The sequence below is a fragment of the Oncorhynchus nerka genome, linkage group LG4 (genome assembly GCF_034236695.1).
Source record: "Oncorhynchus nerka isolate Pitt River linkage group LG4, Oner_Uvic_2.0, whole genome shotgun sequence".
NCBI classification, from domain to species: Eukaryota; Metazoa; Chordata; class Actinopteri; order Salmoniformes; family Salmonidae; genus Oncorhynchus; species Oncorhynchus nerka.
The window spans coordinates 67,886,148-67,910,656 of record NC_088399.1 but is presented as its reverse complement, the minus strand read 5'-3'; the positions used below and the strand labels follow the sequence as shown (position 1 = coordinate 67,910,656).

Genomic DNA, 24,509 nt, shown 5'->3' with positions numbered 1-24,509 from the left:
CATAGCCTTTGAGCGTCACGGTTTGGGTTTGTAGTGTTTATTGTTTTGATTGGCGTCATTTTGAGTTAATAAATAAAATGTACGCTTATCACGCTGCACCTTAGTCAAGTTCCTTCAACAGCCGTGACAGCCACGCAGTTTCTTCATGGAATGCAATGTAATCAGCCATAATTACCGATTGTTATGAAAACTTAAAATCGACCCTAATTAATCGGCCATACCAATTAATCGGTCGACCTTTAAAACATACCAAGACAGTCGTGAAGAGGGCACGACAAAACCGTTTCCCCCTCAGGAGACTGAAAAGATTTGGCATGGGCCCCCAGATCCTCAAAAGGTTCTACAGCTGCACCATTGAGAGCATCCTGACCGGTTGCATCTCCCCCTGGTAAGGCAACTGCTCGGCATCTGACCGTAAGGCACTACAGAGGGTAGTGCGAACGGCCCAGTACATCGCTGGGGCCAAGCTTCCTGCCATCCAGGACCTATATAATAGGCGGTGTCAGAGGAAAGCCCATAAAATTGTCAGAGACTCCAGTCACCCAAGTTGTAGACTGTTTTCTCTGCTACCACACGGCAAGTGGTACCGGAGCGTCAAGTCTAGGACCAAAAGACTCCTCAACAGCTTCTACCCCAAGCCATTAGACTGCTGAACAATTCATAAAAATCGCCACCGGACAATTTACATTGATCCCCCCATACACTGCTGCTACTCGCTGTTTGTTTGTTACCTATGCATAGTCACTTTGCCCCTACTGTACAGATTACCTCAACTAGCCTGTATTCCTGCACACTGACACTGGTACCGGTGCCCCCTGTATATAGCCTCGTTATTCTTATTGTGTTACTTTTTATTATTACTTTTTATTTCAGCCTACTTGGTAAATATTTTCTTCTTCTTGAACTGCACTGTTGGTTAAAGGGCTTGTAAGTAAGCATTTCACGGTAAAGTCTACACTTGTTGTATTTGGCGCATGTGGCAAATAAAGTTTTGATTCGATTTTTATTTTTTATTTGTTCAAATGATCACAGCACAGCAATGGTGAGTCCAAAAATGTCTTGTATACTGCTGCATAAATTATGTAATATGCCAGGGAGATCTGTACACTATACTGTAGCTAAGAAAATAATACTGAGTGTATGTTGTGTAGTAAGCTGTTAGTAGCCCATGTGCCTCGCCCTAATAATTTGGTCCAGTTTCCCCTCCTAATTTCGCCTACTGTTCTGACTTGGTGGTGCACATGTAGCCTATAGCCTGTTTTAGAGAAAGGTCATCAAATATTGTAAGAGCTTTCATTATCTGCTCATATGCCCCGACTATTTATCCTACGGTTCTGACTTGGTGTACAGGGAGAATACTGTAAGAACGGCCCATGTACAGCAACAGAATTCAGAACATTTCAAAAGTGCTGAACAAATTGTTATATTGACTACGTCCGTCCTAGCCTCTCATGAATGTCTTAATCGAAATTATGGATTGCCTCTCATCCGCAAGCACCATATCAGCTATGTTTTGTTAAATGGCAGTAAATAAGGCTGAATGAATGTTTTCGCTGCCAGACAAGGCTCCGCTGATAGCCAGGTGAGGCAGGAGTAAGGATTCACTCCATGGTGCTGAAAAGAAAGCTTTGCCGTTGGGAATGCTTTATGTAGGCCCTAACAGTTTGTGAGCACTCTTTGTCACCATTATATTGCAATTGATCTATTGTTTAGTGTTGTGTAATGGCTATGTTGAGTTGGCCCCACCAAGATGTACATGCTAAAATCGCCACTGATTACAGTATATTCAATGGGCTACACCAACCCTGCGCAATTGCTGTACCCACACACCTCCAGAACCCAATTGACCCATTCAAAGCTTTAAATAACTCTACCTTTGCAGGCGTTCAACTCTCTTGTAGTCCAATAGTTACTGTATGATATTTCCTGACAGTGAGCTGTGAAAATATAACATTGCAGACATGCTGCAACATTCTGCATACAGTGGAATTCACTATTTGATGCAAGACTGATACCCTCTATAAGAAATGTGCTAAAGGCCATCTTTTACAGTCTAAATGTAATTTTAATGGGAAAATTATTGAATGGTGTAATGGGGTGCGTACTGGCGGCGGAGAAGTCAGGCGCAGGAGAGCGAAAACTGATTTACAACGGTGTCGTTTAATCAACATAAAAACCCGGTAATCACCAGCATACCGTGCACAAGCACTACCAGAAACAGTTCCGGACAAGGACATGGGGGAAACAGAGGGTTAAATGCACATGTAATTGATGGAATTAAAACCAGGTGTGAGGAAAGACCAGACAAAACCAATGGAAAATGAAAGCTGGATCAGCGATGGCTAGAAGACCGGTGACGTCGACCGCCGAACGCCGCTCGAACTAGGAGAGGGACCGACTTCGGCGGAAGTCGTGACAAATGGAGAATTCTCTTAACATGAATGAATAACTTAAAAATTAATCTAACTTAAATATACATTAACTTCTTCAATTAAAATACATTTACATTATCATCTATAGACTGATATAACAAACAAAATAATAAAATCAGCAGCAGATTTTTGAACTAAGCATATATACCAACTAGAAAATAAGCAGCTGTAAAAGTGGAACTGGAAAATGGAAAACAAAATAGAAATGGAAATGAAAAGGCCTGATGGTGGCGCTAGAGGAAAGGTCAAGTGGTCACCAAATCAATATGTTTCTTCCACTTGGGGTCTTGATTGTGCAGAAACACATTTTATGGCAATCCTGCCATTACTTTGAGATATATCTTGTTCTCAGCCTGTGGGCATCATGTGTGTAGTGTTCCAATATCCATAGCCATTTAACAGTTATCACTGGCCCTTGCTCCTTACCCACCAAGAGCCCAGCGCCAAGCCTTCTTGCTAGCAAAGTCACTGATCAAATCTTTGAAGTACAGCTTTCTAGATAACTGACTTTCAATGGACATCATTGCAAGACTGCAAAGCCTGTCCTGGGACATAGTGGACCTCAAATAAAAAATAAAAAAACAGTTTTAGCTTACTGAAAGCTCTCTCGCCACCAGCAACAGTCACAGTGTGCAAAATATACGTAAGGCAATTGTCACGTTGGTATAAATAATTCGGGAGACACACGCAGGAATGCATAAAATGGGTTTTTATTTCACCCAAATGACTGCATGCCTTATAAAGGCAAAGGGACGAAGACCAAACAAACACGTAACAAAACACAGGATAGAAACCCAAAACAAAAGAGCGAGGAGCACCTCGAATAAATATCACACGCGTACAATGATTAACCCACGGGACGAGACCCGTAATCATCTGCGCACCCCAATGGCACGAAAGTCAAAACACACAGCACAGGTAGTCACACTCACCAACAGACATTGTAAAAAATAATCGACAGCACCACGGTGAACATATGGCACATATATACAAATACACTGCTCAAAAAAATAAAGGGAACACTTAAACAACATAATCTAACTCCAAGTCAATCACACTTCTGTGAAATCAAACTGTCCACTTAGGAAGCAATTCTGATTGACAATAAATTTCACATGCTGTTGTGCAAATGGAATAGACAACAGGTGGAAATTATAGGCAATTAGCAAGACACCCCCAATAAAGGAGTGGTTCTGCAGGTGATAACCACAGACCACTTCTCAGTTCCTATGCTTCCTGGCTGATGTTTTGGTCACTTTTGAATGCTGGCGGTGCTTTCACTCTAGTGGTAGCATGAGACGGAGTCTACAACCCACACAAGTGGCTCAGGTAGTGCAGCTCATCCAGGATGGCACATCAATGCGAGCTGTGGCAAGAAGGTTTGCTGTATCTGTCAGCGTAGTGTCCAGAGCATGGAGGCGCTACCAGGAGACAGGCCAGTACATCAGGAGACGTGGAGGAGGCCGTAGGAGGGCAACAACCCAGCAGCAGGACCGCTACCTCCACCTTTGTGCAAGGAAGAGCGGGAGGAGCACTGCCAGAGCCCTGCAAAATGACCTCGAGCAGGCCACAAATGTGCATGTGTCTGCTCAAACGGTCAGAAACAGACTCCATGAGGGTGGTATGAGGGTCCGACGTCCACAGGTGGGGGTTGTGCTTAAAGCCCAACACCGTACAGGACGTTTGGCATTTGCCAGAGAACACCAAGATTGGCAAATTCGCCGCTGGCGCCCTGTGCTCTTCACAGATGAAAGCAGGTTCACACTGAGCACATGTGACAGACGTGACAGTTTGGAGTCGCCGTGGAGAACGTTCTGCTGCCTGCAACATCCTCCAGCATGACCGGTTTGGCGGTGGGTCAGTCATGGTGTGGGGGGCCGCACAGCCCTCCATGTGCTCGCCAGAGGTAGCCTGACTGCCATTAGGCACCGAGATGAGCTCCTCAGACCATATGCTGGTGCGGTTGGCCCTGGGTTCCTCCTAATGCAAGACAATGCTAGGCCTCATGTGGCTGGAGTGTGTCAGCAGTTCCTGCAAGAGGAAGGCATTGATGCTATGGACTGGCCCGCCAGTTCCCCAGACCTGAATCCAATTGAGCACATCTGGGACATCATGTCTCGCTCCATCCACCAACTCCACGTTGCACCACAGACTGTCCAGGAGTTGGCGGATGCTTTAGTCCAGGTCTGGGAGGAGATCCCTCAGGAGACCATCCGCCACCTCATCAGGAGCATGCCCAGGCGTTGTAGGGAGGTGATACAGGCACGTGGAGGCCACACACACTACTGAGCCTCATTTTTACTTGTTTTAAGGACATAACATCAAAGTTGGATCAGCCTGTAGTGTGGTTTTCCACTTTTGAGTGTGACTCCAAATCCAGAGCTCCATGGGTGGATACATTTGATTTCCATTGATAATTTTTGTGTGATTTTGTTGTCAGCACATTCAACTATGTAAAGAAAAATTCATTCAGATCTAGGATGTGTTATTTTAGTGTTCCTTTTATTTTTTTGAGCAGTGTACAATCAGTGGGAATAGGGTCCAGGCGTGCGCAATGAAAGTTCCAGCGGGATTCGTGACAGCAATGCACACTTTTCCAAAAATGCTTTGCAGCTGCATCTTACAAATTTCATTCAAGGGACCAAGAGGGGACAAGTTAGGGGGGGAAAGTGGCAGCATATACAATGTTCAGGTGTCTTACTTTATTTTGCAACTCATGATCAGTGGTTGGCACACAGAAGGGAACCCAATCAATAATGCGCTAGTTAGGTTGTAATCGTTTTGCTGCAGGCTACACACATTCTCATGATAAAACTGTGTGAAATGATATCCATTGTTAATATCCAATGTTAAGCCCTATGTGTAATAGCATAGCAAGCAACATAGGCTATCAAACACAAGTGTTATACTAGCCTATTTCTTTACATGCATAATATTATACTCATAAAGAGATGACATAGCTGCATACCTTTATCTTTTGAGCGTTTCTCCTCTTCTTCTTTCCTCTTTTCCCTAAGCTGGGCACCTGGTGGCTTAGATCTTTTCTTATCCATTTGTGTTGATTTGACACTCGAGCATCAATACATTACCCATCCCCCAACACTGTCAACCAAGAGTCAAGACTAAACCAATTCACCTTGGTGGTGTGCAGACTGGTTTTATATTATTCTTAACGATTTCACACAAACCAGAAAAAAATGCAACAATATGTCTGTGAAACTATATATTCACAGTATTATGAATGAATTGTGGTTTATTTGGTAGCATTTCATAGTGTGACTGATTTTACTAATTGCATTAGTACTGTACAAAGTTAGGGGTGCGCTATTTGATAGATTCTCCCTCTCCCCCTACCTCGGGCTTCCAGTGGGGAGACCTGAGGTCAACCTACCCCCGCCCTCCTCCCCATCTTGTTCTTCTGAGTGGGAGACCTGCCTAGCTCACAAACTAGAATCAGGGTGCCCACTCCAACAAGGTTAATTGACCCAGAATCCCACACGGTGACATAATATCATTGACGTGACGTGCAAATGAGCGATAGAATACCGATCTTGCAAATGTCACCCTTCTGAAAATGTTTGTGCTGTCGCCCCGTGCCAACCCCGGCAAGACCAACCCCGGTGGCTGCCAACCCCTGCGGCTGCCCATGTCGTCTATAGCTAAATCCGCCACTGCTCTAAACTTCACTGAATCATGTACTGTACTAGTTGAATCTATCAGCATGAAGAATCATAACTGAAAGGTCAAGGAAACCAGTGACCTGAATCTTTGACATTTTCACCCAACAGTCTATGGCATTTTCATGAGGTGATCCCACTCTGCTGAGGACTATGGCCTAAGTTTCAATCAAATATATCATTATGATCTGTATACTGATTCTTGATCATCGTTAGTTCTCTGACAAAGTACCTTTCAGACTGACAGACAGTTGTCACTGTTGTACCTTGTCACTTTGGGTCAGAAACGCTTTGAACAATCGTAACCTTTGTCGCTTTGCACTTCCCATTTAGGCTTAAATGTGTAACATATTTACCCTCAAGTTTAACATAGACTGCCATAGCTGGTGGTAACACCTCCAACTCCAGAAAACACATATTTGTAAGACTTTGGTTCAATTGGCATTTCTCTTCCCTAACTTCTAAATAAATGTTTAAAAAATGCTAAAGGACAATGGGATTCCATTCTCCTTTATAATCTGTTCTACATAGTAAGCCATCCCTTTTATGAAACCATCCCTTTTCAACATTACAGGTAACATTACGATATTAGTTAGAGTTGTCAAGAGTTTTCGGTAGGATTCACAACTATAACCCTTTCTAATTGGCGAGAATCCCTGGCATGGACAACATTATGCACGTTATGCACAACATACAGCTCATGTATAGTGTAGCCCTCCCAATGTCCATTTAACATGGCTATTGAGAGGAAACAGTGCTTGGCTCCTCAATGAATGACTCCTGACTCCCAGTCTGTTGCTTGTCAGTTTGGTTTGACATTGGTTTGACATGACATAGAGTTGATTTAAAGTTGACCTCCAGCAGGTCCAGGTTTCCACACTATAGAGCAGGGTAGGAATGACCACTCTCTTAGATGTCAACTTTGGTCTTGGTGGTGATGTCATGGTGTTGCACACTCAATATGACCAGGTGCTTTGGAAATCGTCATATTGGATCAGTGACTTATCCGATATGGGAAACTGAGGGGGTGTTTTAAAGAAGAACACTGTTGGCTGTGATTGTAGGGTCAGGTGTGTACACCCGGTACTGGCTGATGTTGGACCTTTTGACTCTCTTCCTGCTATCCCGCTGTTAAGGTATGTAACCTGCAGAGGAGTTAAGAGATATGGAGACACACTTGGGTTTGATCATTGGTTTGAACATTGACTGGAGGAGTGGTTCCCCTCAGTGCCCTGTAGGCAAGTACCAGAGTCTTGGAGGATGCGGAGGAGTGGGCGAGTGATGGCAGCATTCATCATGCTTAATGACTTGAAGAAGTAGTAGAGTGGTGAGGGGCAGAATGAGAATGACCCAGTTGGGATGACTAGGTGGCAATGGAAAAAAAAACTCTGGCACAAATATTTTATACAAATAATAGACACATTTTCAGAGAGGGAAACAGTTGAAAGAGGGATGAAAGGTAGAGGTGGAATGGGGGATTGAACCCTGTCTCCAGGGTAGGCTATATATGATCCTGAGGTGGGCCCAACGCTGGATCAACCAACAGCACCACTGACCATTCTATTAGACTTCACTGTGCACATCTCACCTTTCATTACACAACACAGAGTCATGGGATTTCTTGCCATAGGACATATATCTCGATATGAATCTGTATGACCATTATGTGTGACATGAACTGCTCTGAAAAGGACTTGGTTAAGGTCATATGGCTTGTGATGACAATGGACAAAATAAAAAGGATTATGTGAAAGGGGTCAATAAATATGGATAGCCTAGTTTTGCATAAAATTGCATCTTTCTGATACTGTTTTTCACAAATTAAAATAAACCAATGAGCTTTATCTTATTACATATTGCAATATAGTCATATATTGTATAAGTCTTACAATGCATTATAACCACATCATAAATGCATATCTGCAGGCTTAAAATAGTGTTACCAACTGCATGTCTCTCTCCACTTCTCTCAAAATATTGTCAACAAACCAAGACCTGCCTTGCCTTCATAGTGCCATAACTATATCCTGAAGAAAACAGAGCGCATGCGACGTCACTGCTCTCCGGGGTGACCACAGCTGTCCGTAGTGATTATGGTATGTGTATGTGACATCAAGCCAGAGCAGCGGAGCGGAGAAGTGGCCGGAGCTCCATTCAAATGAAAATCAATCATGCCTATGAGGCACAACGCACCTCCGCCTCCGAAGCCGCGCGTTATGTGATTGGTTCATTGGGCGGGACCAACCTGCCAGCGCCGGTGAAAGCTGTTGTGTCAATGTCCATTCACTGACCTCGGGTGTCAGCAGGGACAACAATGACGCTGCATACCTAATGTCCGCTGTCCCTTCCGTTGGTTCTGAATAGGCAAAACAGTATTCTGAAAGTAGCTTTGGACGTGACCATTTGCCAGCTCCGGCCAATACGCTGGACAAGGGATTCCAAAGAAGAGTAGAACTGTTTTAATAAAAGTGAATCACGTGTATTATAAGCTCTCCAAAGAAGACATCTCAGCACAAGCTTTCCAAAGACTCGTCTCAGCAATTGGAATATATATTTTTCGATTTTTGTTTTGTTTTTGGGGGGGGCAAGAAGACATTTCAGCAAAGCCAAAATACTATTTTCTTTATTAGTAAAAAAAAATGAATCGGCCAAGGATGCTGCTCGCCTGTTTGGTGGCGTTCATCTGTTTGAGTAAGTATGCATTTTAATTATGTTATTTATGTGGTTATATGGGTTTGTTGTTTTTGCACTACAACTTTGTAGTGGGGGACTGGGGACCCATTAACAGGGCAACAATGGTTCAGCGGTTTATTCTTCTGTCTGTGTGTTTATGAAGTTAGTGTGTAACAGTTGGCCTATAATTAATAGACACTGCATGGTTTCTAATCGAACGTTTTTGTTCATTGTTTAGTTTGTATAATTGAACAACATCTGGTTATTCTGTTTCAATAGCCGTGTGTAAGCCTATATGCATTTTCTTTATGTCGGCTCTACGTTTTGTTACACAGTATTTTCTCTCTTGATTTGAATTGATAGTGGTAGGCCTAGTTAAAGATGGATTTGGTCAGCTGCAATTAAAGTTTTATACGACGAGTCAAAGTTTATGGGATGTGTACCACCAGCTTTTACGATATCTACAGATATTAATGGTTGTGTATTAGGAAGAAGACATACTAACTTGTTTTCATCTGATGCACAGCAAACTAATATTTAGCACCTGCTCATGAACGAATGGTCCATTCCATTCGATTTGGGTTTAATCAAGATAATTGGACATATGTGATCGATTTTAACTGCTATGATGTTGTAGATTGTATGGCTTTGAATTATATCAACAATATCCAGCAATACGTTTTTGGAACTTGAAATAAAGTGTTGACCGAAAACGTCAAGTTCAAGTGGAACTTTGGAATGTTGCGTTTTTCATTGAGTAGAACGCTTATTGACACTGATAGTACAACCCAAATCAAACCTATCTGATCAGGAAAGTGATAAATAATCAAATGTACATCGAAATCATTTATAGCTATGTATATCAGTGAATCCACAATGACAATGGATGGCTGAGAATGACCTGAAATCATGCCATAGGACTCAGATATTCATCAGCACACCTAATCAGTACCAGTGTTGTTAAGCAGTGTGCGTTCCCTCCCTTTAATAAAAACAATGCGAACCCGTATTGATTTGAGGATATTGAATCGAGGGGGGGGCTTATTTCGTATTACTCGGTTAATTACAATTGAAAACAGTAGGCCTACATTTGTATCCCGAAGGCCACCCCCTGGGAAACGACGTGGTTGATTAGGCTTAATTAATGAGGCTGTTAGCGCGCGTGCATAAACATGAGTGGAGCGTTGTGTGAGCCCAGTTTACACAGCTGTTCCGGACGGGACCCTTGTCAGTTTGTTAATTGGATGATGAGTAGGCCTAGATATACGATTGTTGAGAAATACATGTCAGAAGAGTTTTACTTGCCTTTCTCATGAACTGGTTCTATTACACGTAGATGTATACATGATCTATTCATGTATTGTTAATCATTTTACAAAATTTTTGCTATTTTCAGGATAACATTCAACTTGTTCTTTTTCAGAGAACATTGAACACACACGTGTGTGTGTGCCTTATTTTGGAGTTAGTGTATGCCTATGTGATTATATGGGAATCTGTTTGGATACAACCTTTATAATTTGACCCCTTCCCCTTCCATTATTGCTGATGTAGAGTTCATTTTCCAACTCAAACTTAAAAAGAAGAGGCTATTTTGTTTGACCTTTTTTCAAGACAATGATAAATATCAAGACGAAATCTGGCGATATCAAATGAGTCGAAGAGGCCAAGGGTAGTATGATTAGGCCTATACATAATTTGCCTAACATATACACAACATTGGATTTACAGATAGGAACAACTCTCTTCAACCCTAGAATGTGATGATTAACTCTGCAAATCAAAGTCAAGTTAAAATTTCAGCTCCTTTCAGAACAGTACCAAAAAAATCACCCCCTCTTGTCACAAACTAAGAAATTAATAAGCTCTCAACTAATATAAAAAGTTAATATCAAGAAACTGAGATTTAACATTTCATATGCTTTAGAAAGTTAAGGCCTAACTTAAAATAGGCTCTAGGCCCAATGTTTAGGGTCCAGTGTGTTGCGGTCCTTTGTATTGTAATGAAATCAGGCCTCATATAGTGTCCCATCCAAACAACAACTCATTGAAGGAGCAGAACTGGTGTTCTGGGGTAGTTGGACTGGAGAAAGGGGTCGAGGGAGAGACCTATGACCTTTCTGGGAGAAAGAGGGGGCTGTTGTGACCTAGGGGGGTGGTGTAGGGTGGGGGATTTAACCCTTGGGGTCCCCCTCCTGGTCAATGGAGTGATTGGTGATGGGGGGGACAAGAAAAGCCCAGGAGATAATGGCTAGGCGCCTCACCCCGCCCCAGTTGAGATCTGACCTTCACACACCCTCATCTCCATAACACTGGCCCCCGCTCCCTCTCTGTGAATCTGGCGCAGATTGAGACCTTATTAAAAAGGCTGTGTGTGTGTTCGTCAAGGGTAATCCTCCCACTGTTGCCCGTGACCATGTTCACATCACACACACACACACACACACACACACACACACACACACACACACACACACACACACACACACACTGTCCAGAGGTAGCTAGATATAGGGATAACACCATAGGACCGCTCCAAGTCCAAAAAGACACCCCATTGGTTTAATCCACACATGGACAATAGCCCTGTGCTGGGCCACTGCTCCATCCCTCCATACAGCATTAAAGGAGGGCAACATCTCTATCCTCCTAGGGCTTATAGTAATACATAGTAATACAGCAGATTTTCTCTGCTGAAGGTACAATTATGGGGGCCAATGTGACAGGCATATCGCAGCATGAGTCTGAGGGAGCTAATCCGACTCCAGAACCCATGCACGCGGGGCAACTCGTGGGAAACCTGACCCAGAGACATTGATAGGGTGCTTGTGACATGGTGTGGGTTTTACCACTGTGTTGTGTAAAGCAGATGTAGAACCAGTTCCATTCATCTCTTAAAAGAATGTTCCACTCAAAACATAACCTAGTGTGATTTTTTCAGACACATTCGGAATGGTATTGGATGATAATAGCATATCACAATCCCTACAGATGTAGGATCTTAAATTGAGGCCGCAGGGAAATAATCCTGGAGCAACAGGAAATGTTAATTATTATGTGGTTTATGATCAAGGGACATTGTTATATGTGTTGATACATTAGGGAAAATTAAGTCTGACATTTCAAAGTGAATATTATAGACATCAGAAGCCTTTTTAAACCTCAAATACACTACAAGGGTCAAATTAAGATCCTACATCTGTAGGTGCTTAAATAGTGTAAGTGTTAAATAGTGTGAGTTCACCTAGGCTACTAAAGACTTACCTGGCCTTAACAGAGGTTCAATATACTCTTCCTCTGTAGCAGAGCAGCTCCCATTTGATTGGCTGCTGCATGAGTGGTGGCAGGTAGCCTAGTTGTTAGAGAGTTGGGCCAATAACCAGAAGGTTGCTGGATTGAATCCCCGAGCTGACAAGGTAAATATCTGTCATTCTGCCCCTGAGCAAAGCAGTTAACTCACTGTTCCCTGGGAGCTGAAGACTTGGATGTCGATTAAGGCAGCCCCCCCACACCTCTCTGATTCAGACACATTTCAGTTGAAGGCATTCAGTTGTACAACTGACTAGGTATCCCCTTTTCCTACTATCGTCTTCCCCATCACTGACACTCACTGATGGGATGATGGGGACAGAGGAGTCCCTGTCATGATCTGCTAATTGATGCTACTGACATTTCTAATTACACAAGCAGTAAGCACCATTGGGACATGCTATTGTATTCTTACAGCTATGTCATCCCAACCGGTATCTGCAGAGAGTTATATACTGTACCATTGGCTATTTGTGGGCTATTAGTGAGACAAAATCTTGCTATACAGAACTGCAGCGGATATGAGATACAGACAGTCATTTGAAGTTGGTGACAAACATAGAACACTGTCTGACACACTCCAGTGGTTTCAGTAAGGCTTACGTGTGTTTATCACCAACTTCAAATGACAAATAGCGGCCTGATCGAACACCTGGTTAGTTAATCCTCTCTCGTATTAACGCTCGTTGTTTAACCCGAGCGCCAGTGTATACTACACACATTTGTTATTTGAATTAAAACACCCTCTGGTGATTACCGAGTGTGAGGTAACCTTTACAGAGGAGCTGGTGTTTTTAATTAAAAGGTTGCATCATTGTAGGTTTTCATTAAAAGTCCCAACCCATCGTGTTGGTAAATAAAGTACAGACTTGTCAATGACAATTGTAGTGGTACCAACAGTGTTCCTTGCTTGGTGCAATTTTCTGAAACCATATCCAGTGGTCGTGACCGTGGTATCAAACCCAAAAAGGAGGACATTATACTCAAAATTACCATAGAGGCTCTAAATACTTTAGCCAGTGTCCAAATCAAACAGACATTCAGACATGGAGAAGGTGAATAGAAGTATTAGTGACCCTATCAATGATCAGACAATAGTTTTCGAACTCGGCCGAACTATCTGAACTCATCCAATAAGAAAAGCTTGTTTTTGTTTTCCGTTGCAAAGCATTTTCTATAGTGTGCCCTGCTGAACATCACCCAGATACTGCAGGTATACCAGTAGATTGATTTGTCGAAAGCCTTTAGGCCCAGTGTGGTAGGACCTTACAAGATAGGGCCCTTTGTGTAGATTATTGTGTTATGTCCTAGGAGGACCCACCATGGCCCACAATGCCTTTCTTTGTTTAATGAGATTTCCTTGTTGGCTGTGTCCCCTTCTGCTTGCTTACATCCCAGTGATTAAAAACAAGAGGGCATGCAGTAAGGTCTCCTCCCCATTGCATTGGAGATTATTTCTTATTGATCCTAAGAGGGGTCTAGAGTTGGCAGAAATTTGTTCAGGTCCTTTTAAGACCTGTGTGTTTGTCCATCCCCATCAGAAACAATCCAATCTACAAATGCAGATGGTCAATTCTGCTTTTTGACCTCTGGGGACTTTCTCCTGTGATATCAATCAGAACTGAGAGGATCAATAATTTGAAAAATAAAAGAATAATTCATTGCTCTTTGTGTTGAGGTGGAGTGGAGGTGTTTTAAATTGAGCCTGGATTTTGTAGTTGATCCAAACACACAAATAGCCTGAAATGTAAGTCTGCCTGTTAAATGTGTTCATGTCTCCAGGCATGAAAACAATCCCACAACTAAGAAAGCCAAGCTCAAAAATAGCTGATTCGTTGTTTTTTCTCCCAATGAACTGGATGAATGGATAATATGGTGTGTCCTTTACAAACAAAAGCAGTGCAGCAATTTGCGTGCAGGGTTAGTTAATTGCCCCCCATTGCCATTTATAAGGGAGGAGTTCAAACATGGGTGGCACATGCTTAGGTTCCTCCTCAATATTGGAAACAGTGATGTCTGTTTATTCCACTTTGAACTTGGCATATGCCAGCTAATTACGATCAATCCTTAAACAAAAGATTTGGGCGATTTGGGTGTGTGTGTCGCCCCCCGCAATCTCGTAGCCCGCTACAATAGCATGTTTGCATAACCACTAAAAAGAGGCGGCGGGCTCAGAGCGAGGGAGAGAGTTTAACTCCCATTAGCGAGACAAAGGAGCGAGCCGCAGGGCACTGAGTCTCACGCCTCCCAGCGATTCCCATTTTCCACACCCTGTTCCTTCAGGATTCCTCTCCCAAGCTCCATAGCTCCCTAGCTCCGCATTCAGCCATTGTTTACTCCGGTTCCCCCCACTGCTTTAATGGATCTAATGGGGGAGAAGAGGGGAAGGGAGCAATTTTTGGAGGTGCTGGATTACCCTGGATTACTTTTTAGATAGGAAGGATGGAGTTTCAATAGCTTGTTTTACGTTTTTTAATAATTTTTGGGCCACAGAAATTAAAATTATAATCAGTTGTGAACCAAGTAGCCGAAGAAAGTCACAATGCACTTTTCTTACATTTGCATTTTTTACCATAAGATTTTCCAAAATGTATTATCAGACATTATAAAAGCTCATAAGTTATATCAAGTTATAAAGCATTATGCCTGCAGGCTTTAAGTCAAGCACGGCCAAACTTTTTATTTATTTTATTTTTAGAAAATTTTCAGCACAAGTGCAGCCTACATGTTGATGCACTATTTTATTATAAAACATAGACCAATAGTGTAAGTAGATTTCTTTCCTCGAATATGCCGCCTGATTACCAGGACAGCGGAGTCAATCACCACCTTCCGGAGACACCTGAAACCCCACCTCTTTAAGGAATACCTAGGATCCTTCTCACCCCCCCCCCCCCCCTTAAAAGATTTAGATGCACTATTGTAAAGTGGCTGCTCCACTGGATGTCATAAGGTGAATGCACCAATTCGTAAGTCGCTCTGGATAAGAGCGTCTGCTAAATGACTTAAATGTAAATGTAAATTACTAATGTGAGACCAAATCTTCTCTCCTTGCCATAACACTTCATTGCTCTTTTTAACAGCCCTGTAAAGTATGAGTTTCTCAGGTAACCCCTCCATACAAGTCCATTCAATAGATTGTTTATTGCCATATTAAAGCCTATAGCACTTTGTATGTACGTTTGGTCCAAGGCTCAGTTTTAATATACTGGTTCTTCAGTCACAGTGCAGCTGTAGCTGGCTGCCACTCAAACATAGATAAAGGGAGAGCGGGGTAAGGCTATGTGAGAGGAAGGCGTAACGCAATCAATGAGGGGATTTGCGTAGGTTTTGCCTTATCCCCGGCGCTCAGGACCCCCTTTCACTCACTCTCCCTCTCTTTTTGAGGGGTGGGTGGCTGGCTAAAATGATCCCTGGCCGCCATTACAATAGCCTGTAAAGTTCAGGGCCAATGGCCTAGGAGACAATGGTTTCCCGAGTGAGTGGGGGTTCGAGGCAGACCTGGTGGCCGGACGCAAGCTGTCCCCTCCATCACCCACTCCCCCCTTCCATCAACTCTCCTCCAACTCTCTCATGGCCCCTGAAGGGTTAGGGTCGCATCCTCCAGGGTGGGGACTGGGTGGGGGATCCCCTGCTGCTCAGACGAAGAAAAAACTCATTTCGGACCCTCCACCTCTGAAATTGGATTAATCCTCTAACTTGAGCACTCCATCCCACATCAATATAAGAACAGATCACATAGGTTATAGTGGATGATTAGCATAGTTGGATCAACATTTGGTAATCTTACAGAGAGAGAGCACATGTGGGCAAACCTCAAAGGCCTTAATCTAGCACCCTATTGCCTTGTCACTAGCTAGCAATATGTAGCAGCCAAGGCCATAGTGATTACATTGCTGCCTTGAAGGCATCATATCACCCAGATTAGGGCCATATGAATGCGTTTATTGGCATACAAAAGAAGGGGACCCTTGATCAATCTCTTTGTTGATGCATCAAGAAGCAATGTCTAATGTAGAAAGGCTATAGAGATGCATATTATTATCGTGGCTATTCAGTGCAAAGTTGGGTTGAGGCCTAGCAATTTGAACACATCTTAGAGAGCCATATATCTAAAATATTTTGCTCTATTATACTGATACAGTGCCTTCTGAAAGTATTCATACCTCTTGACTTATTCCACATTTGTGCTGTGCTGTGTTAGATTTGCCCCAAACATAACGCTTTGTATTCAGGACATAAAGTAAAAAAAATGTGAAGATCAACTTTAGTGCCTTATTGGGAAAGTTGCACAACTGAATGTATTTTCTGCATTAACCCAACCCCTTTGAATCAGAGAGGTACAGGGGGATGCTTTATTTGACTTCATCAGTGCCCAGGTTGCAGTTGTTGGAGGTTAACTGCCTTGATCCAGGGCAGAACAACGGATTTTTACCTTGCCGGCTCAGGGATTCAATCCAGCAACCTTCCGGATACTGGCCCAGCGCTCCTACCTGCCAGGCTACCAGGATGCATGTTTTGTAATATTTTTATTCTGTACAGCCTTCCTTCATATCCCTCTGTCATTTAGGTTAGTATTGTGGAATAACTGCAATGTTGTTGATCCATCCTCAGTTCTCTCGTATCACAGCCATTAAACTCTGTTAACTGTTTTAAAGTAACCAGTGTGAAATCCCTGAGAGGTTTCCTTCCTCTCCAGCAACTGAGTTATTTTTAAATTTAATTTTACCTTTATTTAACTAGGCAAATCAGTTAAGAACAAATTCTTATTTTCAATGAGGACCTAGTGGGTTAACTGCCTGTTCAGGGGCAGAACAACAGATTTGTACCTTGTCAGCCCCAGGATTTGAACATGAAACCTTTCGGTTACTAGCCCAACGCTCTAACCACTAGGCTACCCTGCCACCTCAAAAGTTAGGAATGATGCCTGTATCTTTTTAATGACTGGGTGTATGGATACATCATTCAAAGTGTATTAAAAACATCACCATGCTCAAAGGGATATTCAATGTGTGGTTTAAAAAATATATTTACCCATCAACCAATAGGTGCCATTCTTTGTGAGGCATTGGAAAACCTCCCTGGTCTTTGTAGTTGAATCTGTGTTTGAAGTTCACTGCTCTACTGAGGGACCTTACAGGTAATTGTATGTGTGGGGTATAAAGATAAGGCACACTGTTATTGTACATAGAGGGAGTCTGTGCAACTTATTATGTATCTTCTATGCATATTTTTATACATACTCCTGAACTTATTTAGTCCATAACAAAGGGGTTCAATACGTTTCAGCTTTTATTTGTAAAAATAAAAATTCCACTTTGATATTATTAAGGGGTATTGTGTGAAGGCCAGTGACACCAAATTCAGCCTGTAACACAATAAAATGTGGAAAACGTCAAGAGGTGTGAATACTTTCTGAAGGCACTCTACACTATATATACAAAAGTATGTGGACACAGCTTCAAATTCGGGGATTCAGCTTTTTTAGCAACACATGTTGCTGACAGGTATAGAAAGTCCAGCAGACAGCCATGCATTCTCCACAAACAAACATTTGCAGTTGAATGGCCTTACTGAAGAGCTCAGTGACTTTCAATGTGCCACCGTCATAGGATGCCACCTTTCAAACAAGTCAGTTCGTCAAATTTCTGCCCTGCTAGAGCTGGCCTGGTCCACTGTTAGTGCGGTTATTGTGAAGGTAAAACGTTTAGGAGCAACAATGGCTCAGCCGTGAAGTGGTAGGCCACACAAGCTCACAGAACTGGACCGCCAAGTGCTGAAGCGCATAGCATGTAAAAATCGTTTGTCCTCGGTTGCAACACTCACTACCGAGTTCCAATCTGCCTCTGTCAGCACAAGAACTGTTCGTCGGGAGCTTCCTGAAATGTGTTTCCATGGCCGAGCAGCCACACACAAGCCTAAGATCACCATGTGCAATGCCAAGCGTTGGCTGGAGTGGTGTAAAGCTCGCCGTTATTGGACTCTGGAGCAGTGGAACTGTGTTCTCTGAAATGATGAATCAAGCTTCACCATCTGGCAGTTTGATGGATGAATCGGGGTTTGACGGATGCCAGGAGAACGCTACGATGCCCGAATGCATAGTGCCAACTGTAAAGTTTGGTGGAGGAGCAATAATGGTCTGGGGCTGTTTTTCATGGTCCGGGCTAGGCCCCTTAGTTCCAGTGAAGGGAAATCTTAATGCTACAGCATACAATGACATTCTAGACGATTCTGTGCTTTCAACTTTGTGGCAACAGTTTGGGGAAGGCCCTTTCCTGTTTCAGCATGACAGTGCCCCCGTGCACAAAGCGAGGTCCATACAGAAAAGGTTTGTCGAGGTCGGTGTGGAAGAACCTGACTGGCCTGCACAAAGCCCTGACCTCAACCCCATCGAACACCTTTGAGATACATTTTCTACGCCGACTGCGAGCCAGGCCTAATCGCCAAATATCAGTGCCGACCTCACTAATACTCTTGTGGCTGAATGGAAGTAAGTTCCCGCAGTAATGTTCCGACATCTAGTGGAAAGCCTTCGCAGAAGAGTGGAGGCTGTTATAGCAGCAAAGGGAGGACCAACTCCATATTAATGCCTATGATTTTGGAATGAGATGTTCGACGAGCAGGTGTCCACATAATTTTGGCAATATAATGTACTGTCTGTTGTATGTGATATATTGGTCTGAGCTTAACTTGGAACCTGACTTTGCCACTTTGGACCTGTAGAAGCTTATAGGTAAAATCCACTCAAAATCTATCTTTTGGTATTTTTTCTCATTAGTCCACAGTTGAAATTCTCTAAATGTTTTGCATGTCAGCAGTCAAGTTTTCAAGATATTGGACTTTCAAGAAGCAAAGTGTCACCGGCCACATCAACATGATGATGCAAGATGAAAGACTTGACAGCTGACAAATATTTTGCGACTCTATCAACACTTTCTCCGACTAATGGAGAAAAAAACAACATTTATATCGTTTTGGAGTTAAGTTTTATTTTAAGCTTGGCAAGTCACATATAGAAAAGAGGTGTTTTTCTGTCCAAAGTAAAAGTAATGTCTTCATTCTCCAGTTTGTGGGATTTGTTAGTCTACATATACTCTTTGGTCAGGGCCGTCTCCTAACAGTACATCAGATCATTTCTTTTGCAATGGAAGACATTATTACTGATATTGGCATTGTGGTTCAGAAATAGAAGAAGAACACACACTTGATCCATACAAATGTTTATCAATATCATAGACACCAATAACATAAAATAGCCACCTGTTGTGACATAACTTAACCTGGTTATCACCAGGTTGTATCTCTATATCTTATACATCCCTTACCCTGTCGTTCACAACCCCATATCATGTCACCCCTTCCCCCACACCCCTATTTTGTCAAGATAGACATTGGCCTCTAATGTCTTGCAACGCCATGTGTTCGATAGAATGTGACGCAAGTCCCCCATTTTTTAAAATGTAACTAGACAAGTCAGTTAAGAACAAATTCGTATTTATTGGGACCCCTGAATGTCATTAAAACCCCTATAAGGGAGGGGGAGATGGTAGTAGAGGTGGGTGCGGGGCTGTGGCCAGCTGAGCTAGAGAACACCCACACCCCACCCTACTCCTTGCTACATCTGCTGGGTGTGACTTAACTCATTCTAATGGGTGCAGATGCAGGGAATCTCTGATCAAATCAAATCAAATTGTATTGGTCACATACACATGGTTAGCAGATGTCATTGCGAGTGCAGCGAAATGCTTGTGCTTCTAGGTCCGACAGTGCAGCAGTATCTAACAAGTCATCTAACAATTCCACAACAACGACCTAATACACACAAATCTAAGTAAAGGGATGGAATAAGAATACGTACATATAAATATATGGATGAGCAATGACCGACCGGCATAGGCAAGATGCAATAGATGGTATAAAATACAGTATATATATGTGGGATGAGTGATGCAAGATATGTAAACATCATTATTAAAGTGGCATTAATAAAGTGACTAGTGATCCATTTGTTAGAGTAGTCAATGATTTCAAGTCTGTATGTAGGCAGCAGCGACTCTATGTTAGTGATGGCTGTTTAACAGTCTGATGGCCTTGAGATAGAAGCTATTTTTCAGTCTCTCGGTCCCAGCTTTGATGCACCTGTACTGACCACGCCTTCTGGATGGGAGCGGGGTGAACAGGCAGTGGCTTGGGTGGGTGTTGTCCTTCAAGATCTTTTTGGCCTTCCTGTGACATCGGGTGCTGTAGGTGTCCTGGAGGGCAGGTAGTTTGCCCCCAGTGATGCATTGTGCAGACCACACCACCCTCTGGAGAGCCCTGTGGTTGTGGGCGGTGCAGTTGCCGTACCAGGCAGTGATACAGCCTGACAGGATGCTCTCGAATGTGCATCTGTAAAAGTTTGTGAGGGTTTTAGGTGACAAGCCAAATTTATTCAGCCTCCTGTTGCACCTTCTTCACCACAATGTCTGTGTGGGTGGACCATTTCAGTTTGTCCGTGATGTGGACGACGAGGAACTTAAAACTATCCACCTTCTCCACTGCTGTCCCATCGATGTGGATGGGAGGGGGGGCTGAGACACCAGGTGGGTGCAATTAATTACCAGGTGGATGTCCCAATGTCACAGGGACAAGCTGAAACCTTTATCAGGGTGTGTTGGAGAAAATGACTGCTGACATCTCAGGCTGTGGGAATGGCTTATGGCTCTGCGATGCATTTATGGATGAAGTTTGGTCATGGTTGTCAGTTGGTTGACTGGGCTATGTTGGAGAGGATTTAATTTGAAGATGCTCTGATTTGATTGGTTGTTTCACAACCTTGTTCAACCATCAGATCACTTGTGATCAACCCTGCACACAAACATGATCACAAGGGACAGATTGTAATTTTACTGTAGGGTCAGAATCAGTAGATCCATCTGTATATGTTATGAATAAATTCACAATCAGTCCTGAAGGTTATGCGATATCTTGTAGTATTTGTCCTGCTGCAATCAAGAGATGCGTCAACAGACTCCGTAACATATTCTCTGCTCAATAGTATGGTATACGATGTATATATGTTAACAGAACTAGACAATCATTTGTGCCAGGTGTGATATCCCTCCTAAATAGCTCGGGCTAATGTTCCTATCGACTCAGTAAGGCCAACAGGCTAGTCTTTAAAAAAAAAGTTTTATTGGTATGTACCGGTAACTGTTATGAAAGTTGTATTGTCAATTTAGTTTTCTATTTAAACTCAACTTTAAACGTGTACATGACACTGCAACAAAATGTACCCATAGGGACAATAAAGTAAGTAAAAAAACGATTGACTTGCATTATTTACGTATTTAGATGGGGCACACATGCCATTTGATGTGTTTCTTCATTGTTCCCCTCTAATCAGAGATTGATTTTGACCTGAGATACCAGGTGGACGCAATTCATTATCAGGTAGAACATAAAACCAGCAGGCGTCAGACCTTGTAGAGTACGAGTTGAATACCCCTGGGACAGAACATTGATACAGGCACATTTATGAGCCATAGCATAGCCTTCAATAGAGATGAACCAGTTTAGGATGTTTTAGGGTTTGAAATGGTAGTTGAAGTTTTCGGCTTAATGTGGATGTTAGGCCGAGAGACATACCCCGTTGTTAAACTGTAGAAGTCCATGGTTCTTAAGGAAAATTGGCTAAATAATACAATTTATATGAAATTGTAAAAGTAAGTTAGGGTGCACAGAGGAGTGGTCATCGGAAAGAAGAGGATGAAGAGAGGATGTGTGAGAACATTGTTGTTACAATTAAAGTCAAGGGCAAAAGTCATGGATGTGAGACCACAGCTTTGCAAGGTGCTGAATGGAAGGGTGTGAAGGTGTGATGTGATTGTGGTGGCGGTCAGAGGGAGGAGGGGACGGCTCTGTAGATGAGAAGAAGGGGAGGGGGTTCACTATAGTTTTCATAAATGGATGCGCAAGTTCTCCATTAACTTGATGGTGCATCTCATCATGCAAGTTCAAGAGCATTGGAGCTTTGTGTCACTTTCTCACTCCCTTTTACCTCCCCACCTCAACAGCTGGGAGAAAGGGAGCGGCCATCTCGAGGGGTCAAGGTGGGGCAGGGGTTTTTGAGTCTGTTTGCCCACAAAAAGATGAAGAAAATGGGGAAGACTTGCCGTGTCAGCGGGGTCAACTTCGAGAGGGGAATGGGGTGATTCAGTGGCATGGGAAAGTCACCCCGGAGCCTTGGTGAAAGGGATGCAGGGATGCGGGGGGGAATTAGAGGGGCAGATGGCCCCCATAGAGGGGTGTGTTGGTTTATGGTGATGAGAATTTCTAGGGGTTGTGGGGAGGTGGGGTAAGAACAAGTATGAGTGTCGTCACTGCGCCAGTCTGCGCCTGGTTTAATAGAAGTTCTCCTAACTTGACCCCACTAACCCTTGCTAGTCTTCTGCCTCCATCTCGGCCATTGTTCCTACCCTCTTTGGCTCAATGACTCCACGGCATTTGGCCCTATTATTGTGGCCGGTGTCGGTAAAAGTCTTGTGGACGCAGAACTAACACAGCCATCAATCAGTTGGCCGGTGTAGAGTGTCAAATGCACTTTTTGGGATTGGAAATAACTGCATTTGACACTCCGTCTCCATTCTGGTCCCCTTCTGTGTTGTTGTGTCTACGTCTTTCCTTGTAAACACAGATACAGAGGGCATAGGACGGGAAACTTGGTGTAGGAATGGATTAGAGACAGGCAAGGCTCCAGCCATGACATGCTCAGTGCCCCAGTACAAAGTGCTGTGAGGTGTAGTTTATAAGTTTATACATTTTTTCGTTTACTAGATTGTCCCATAAAGTGCAATTATTAAGCTCCCATACTGGTCTGTCACCCTTACCTCATCTTATAGGGATTGGGTTGAAAGGTACTTTATGGGTAAACTACATAGCCAACATTACGTTCCTTTGGGAATGTACTTATAGTAGGTGATTAGATAAACACATGCAATTGCATCACCAGTGTTCACAATAATAAACACAGTATTATCCTCATCATCCTGGACTACATGACACCATTTCTCCCTGCTGTACTGGTCTACAAAATGAATCAACACTGATGTTCTCAACCCTTATTGCCAATGATCTTCTTCCCCCCTTTTCTAGATGTATGTGGTGCCAAGGAGCTGGCATTCCTATTGGAGCCCAGCGACGTCATCGCTGTGCGGGATCGACCGCTGATGCTGGACTGCCGGGTGGAGGGCGAAGGTACCATCTCGATCACGTGGCGCAGGAACGGGGTACCCGTGGTTGTGGAGGAGCGGGTACAGGTGCTGCCCAACGGGACCCTCTTCATTCAGAGCTTCCAGAAACGACTAGAGAGAGGCGGAAGTGAGACGGATGTTGGAGAGTACGACTGCGCCGCTCAGAACCGCTTTGGCATGCTGGTCAGCCGCAAGGCCCGGGTTCAGCTTGCATGTGAGTTCCCCTCCCTTACATACCGTTTCACCTAGTGTAATTTGTACTAGTCGCCAACATAACTGTCACTTATGTAGAGGGGATGTCCAACACTCAACGTACATACAATACACAGAAAACACTTCACCTATCTATCTATACACAACACAAGATAACATAGTGGTGACTATTAAGGGAAATTATTAATTTGCACTTGCTGGGATCGTTATTCTCCACCTGCCAACCCCTACTGGTGCTAATACAGTAGCTAAATAACTAATTTTAAAGACTATATCAATACAAAGACTACACATCTTGACTTATGGCCGAGGCGCAGTTTTACAAATAACAAAAATACTCTTTCATTTTCAGTCAAGGGAAAAATATGAGTTACATAATACATGTACATTATTGCCCAGTACATCAAACATAGTTTTAGAGTAGCCTTGAATAATCACATTACTCCATACGTCATCTTTGACGGAGTCTTGCCCCACTACTGAACGAACAAGTGTAGCGCAAGATGGCGGAGAGCCCTCTCGTTAGAGATTTATTTTGGGAGATTGCAAAATATGACCTTTTCATTCATGGCAGGATAAATATATTGTTTCAGGAAATAATACATGTTTTGTTTAGTTACAACTCTGTTGTGGACGTCCCCATTGAAATGCATGACATCCGGCGCAACGTAACAGAGTGCTTATGGGTAATGTGAACGAGGCTTTACAATTAGTAATATGTTCAATGTGTAGCCTGGCTACACAAACACATGATTAGTCAATAATATTCCCTTCTGAATGTGATTTAGAGAGAACCAGCAGCGAATGTTACCAGGGTAAGGCTACAGAAGTCATAAAAACTGTGGAGAGGTCAAAGCATGGCTTTTGTCCTACTAAACTAAATGTAGTCCCCTCTCTGTCAAAACAGGCAATAGTCTGTTCTTAATGATGCTCCATACTGCAAACACCTTTGTCGCATACCTGGCAACCCAAGA

The 24,509-nt window shown here is 43.1% G+C and overlaps 1 protein-coding gene across 1 annotated transcript; it reads left to right on the top strand.

Moving 5' to 3' along the window:
- Positions 1-6,006: 6,006 nt before the first annotated feature.
- LOC135571531 (immunoglobulin superfamily DCC subclass member 3-like) lies at positions 6,007-23,571 on the top strand. Its single transcript, XM_065018133.1, has 2 exons — positions 6,007-6,127; positions 23,225-23,571. The coding sequence occupies exons 1-2, from the start codon at positions 6,007-6,009 to the stop codon at positions 23,569-23,571; spliced, it is 468 nt and encodes a 155-aa protein (XP_064874205.1).
- Positions 23,572-24,509: the final 938 nt, after the last annotated feature.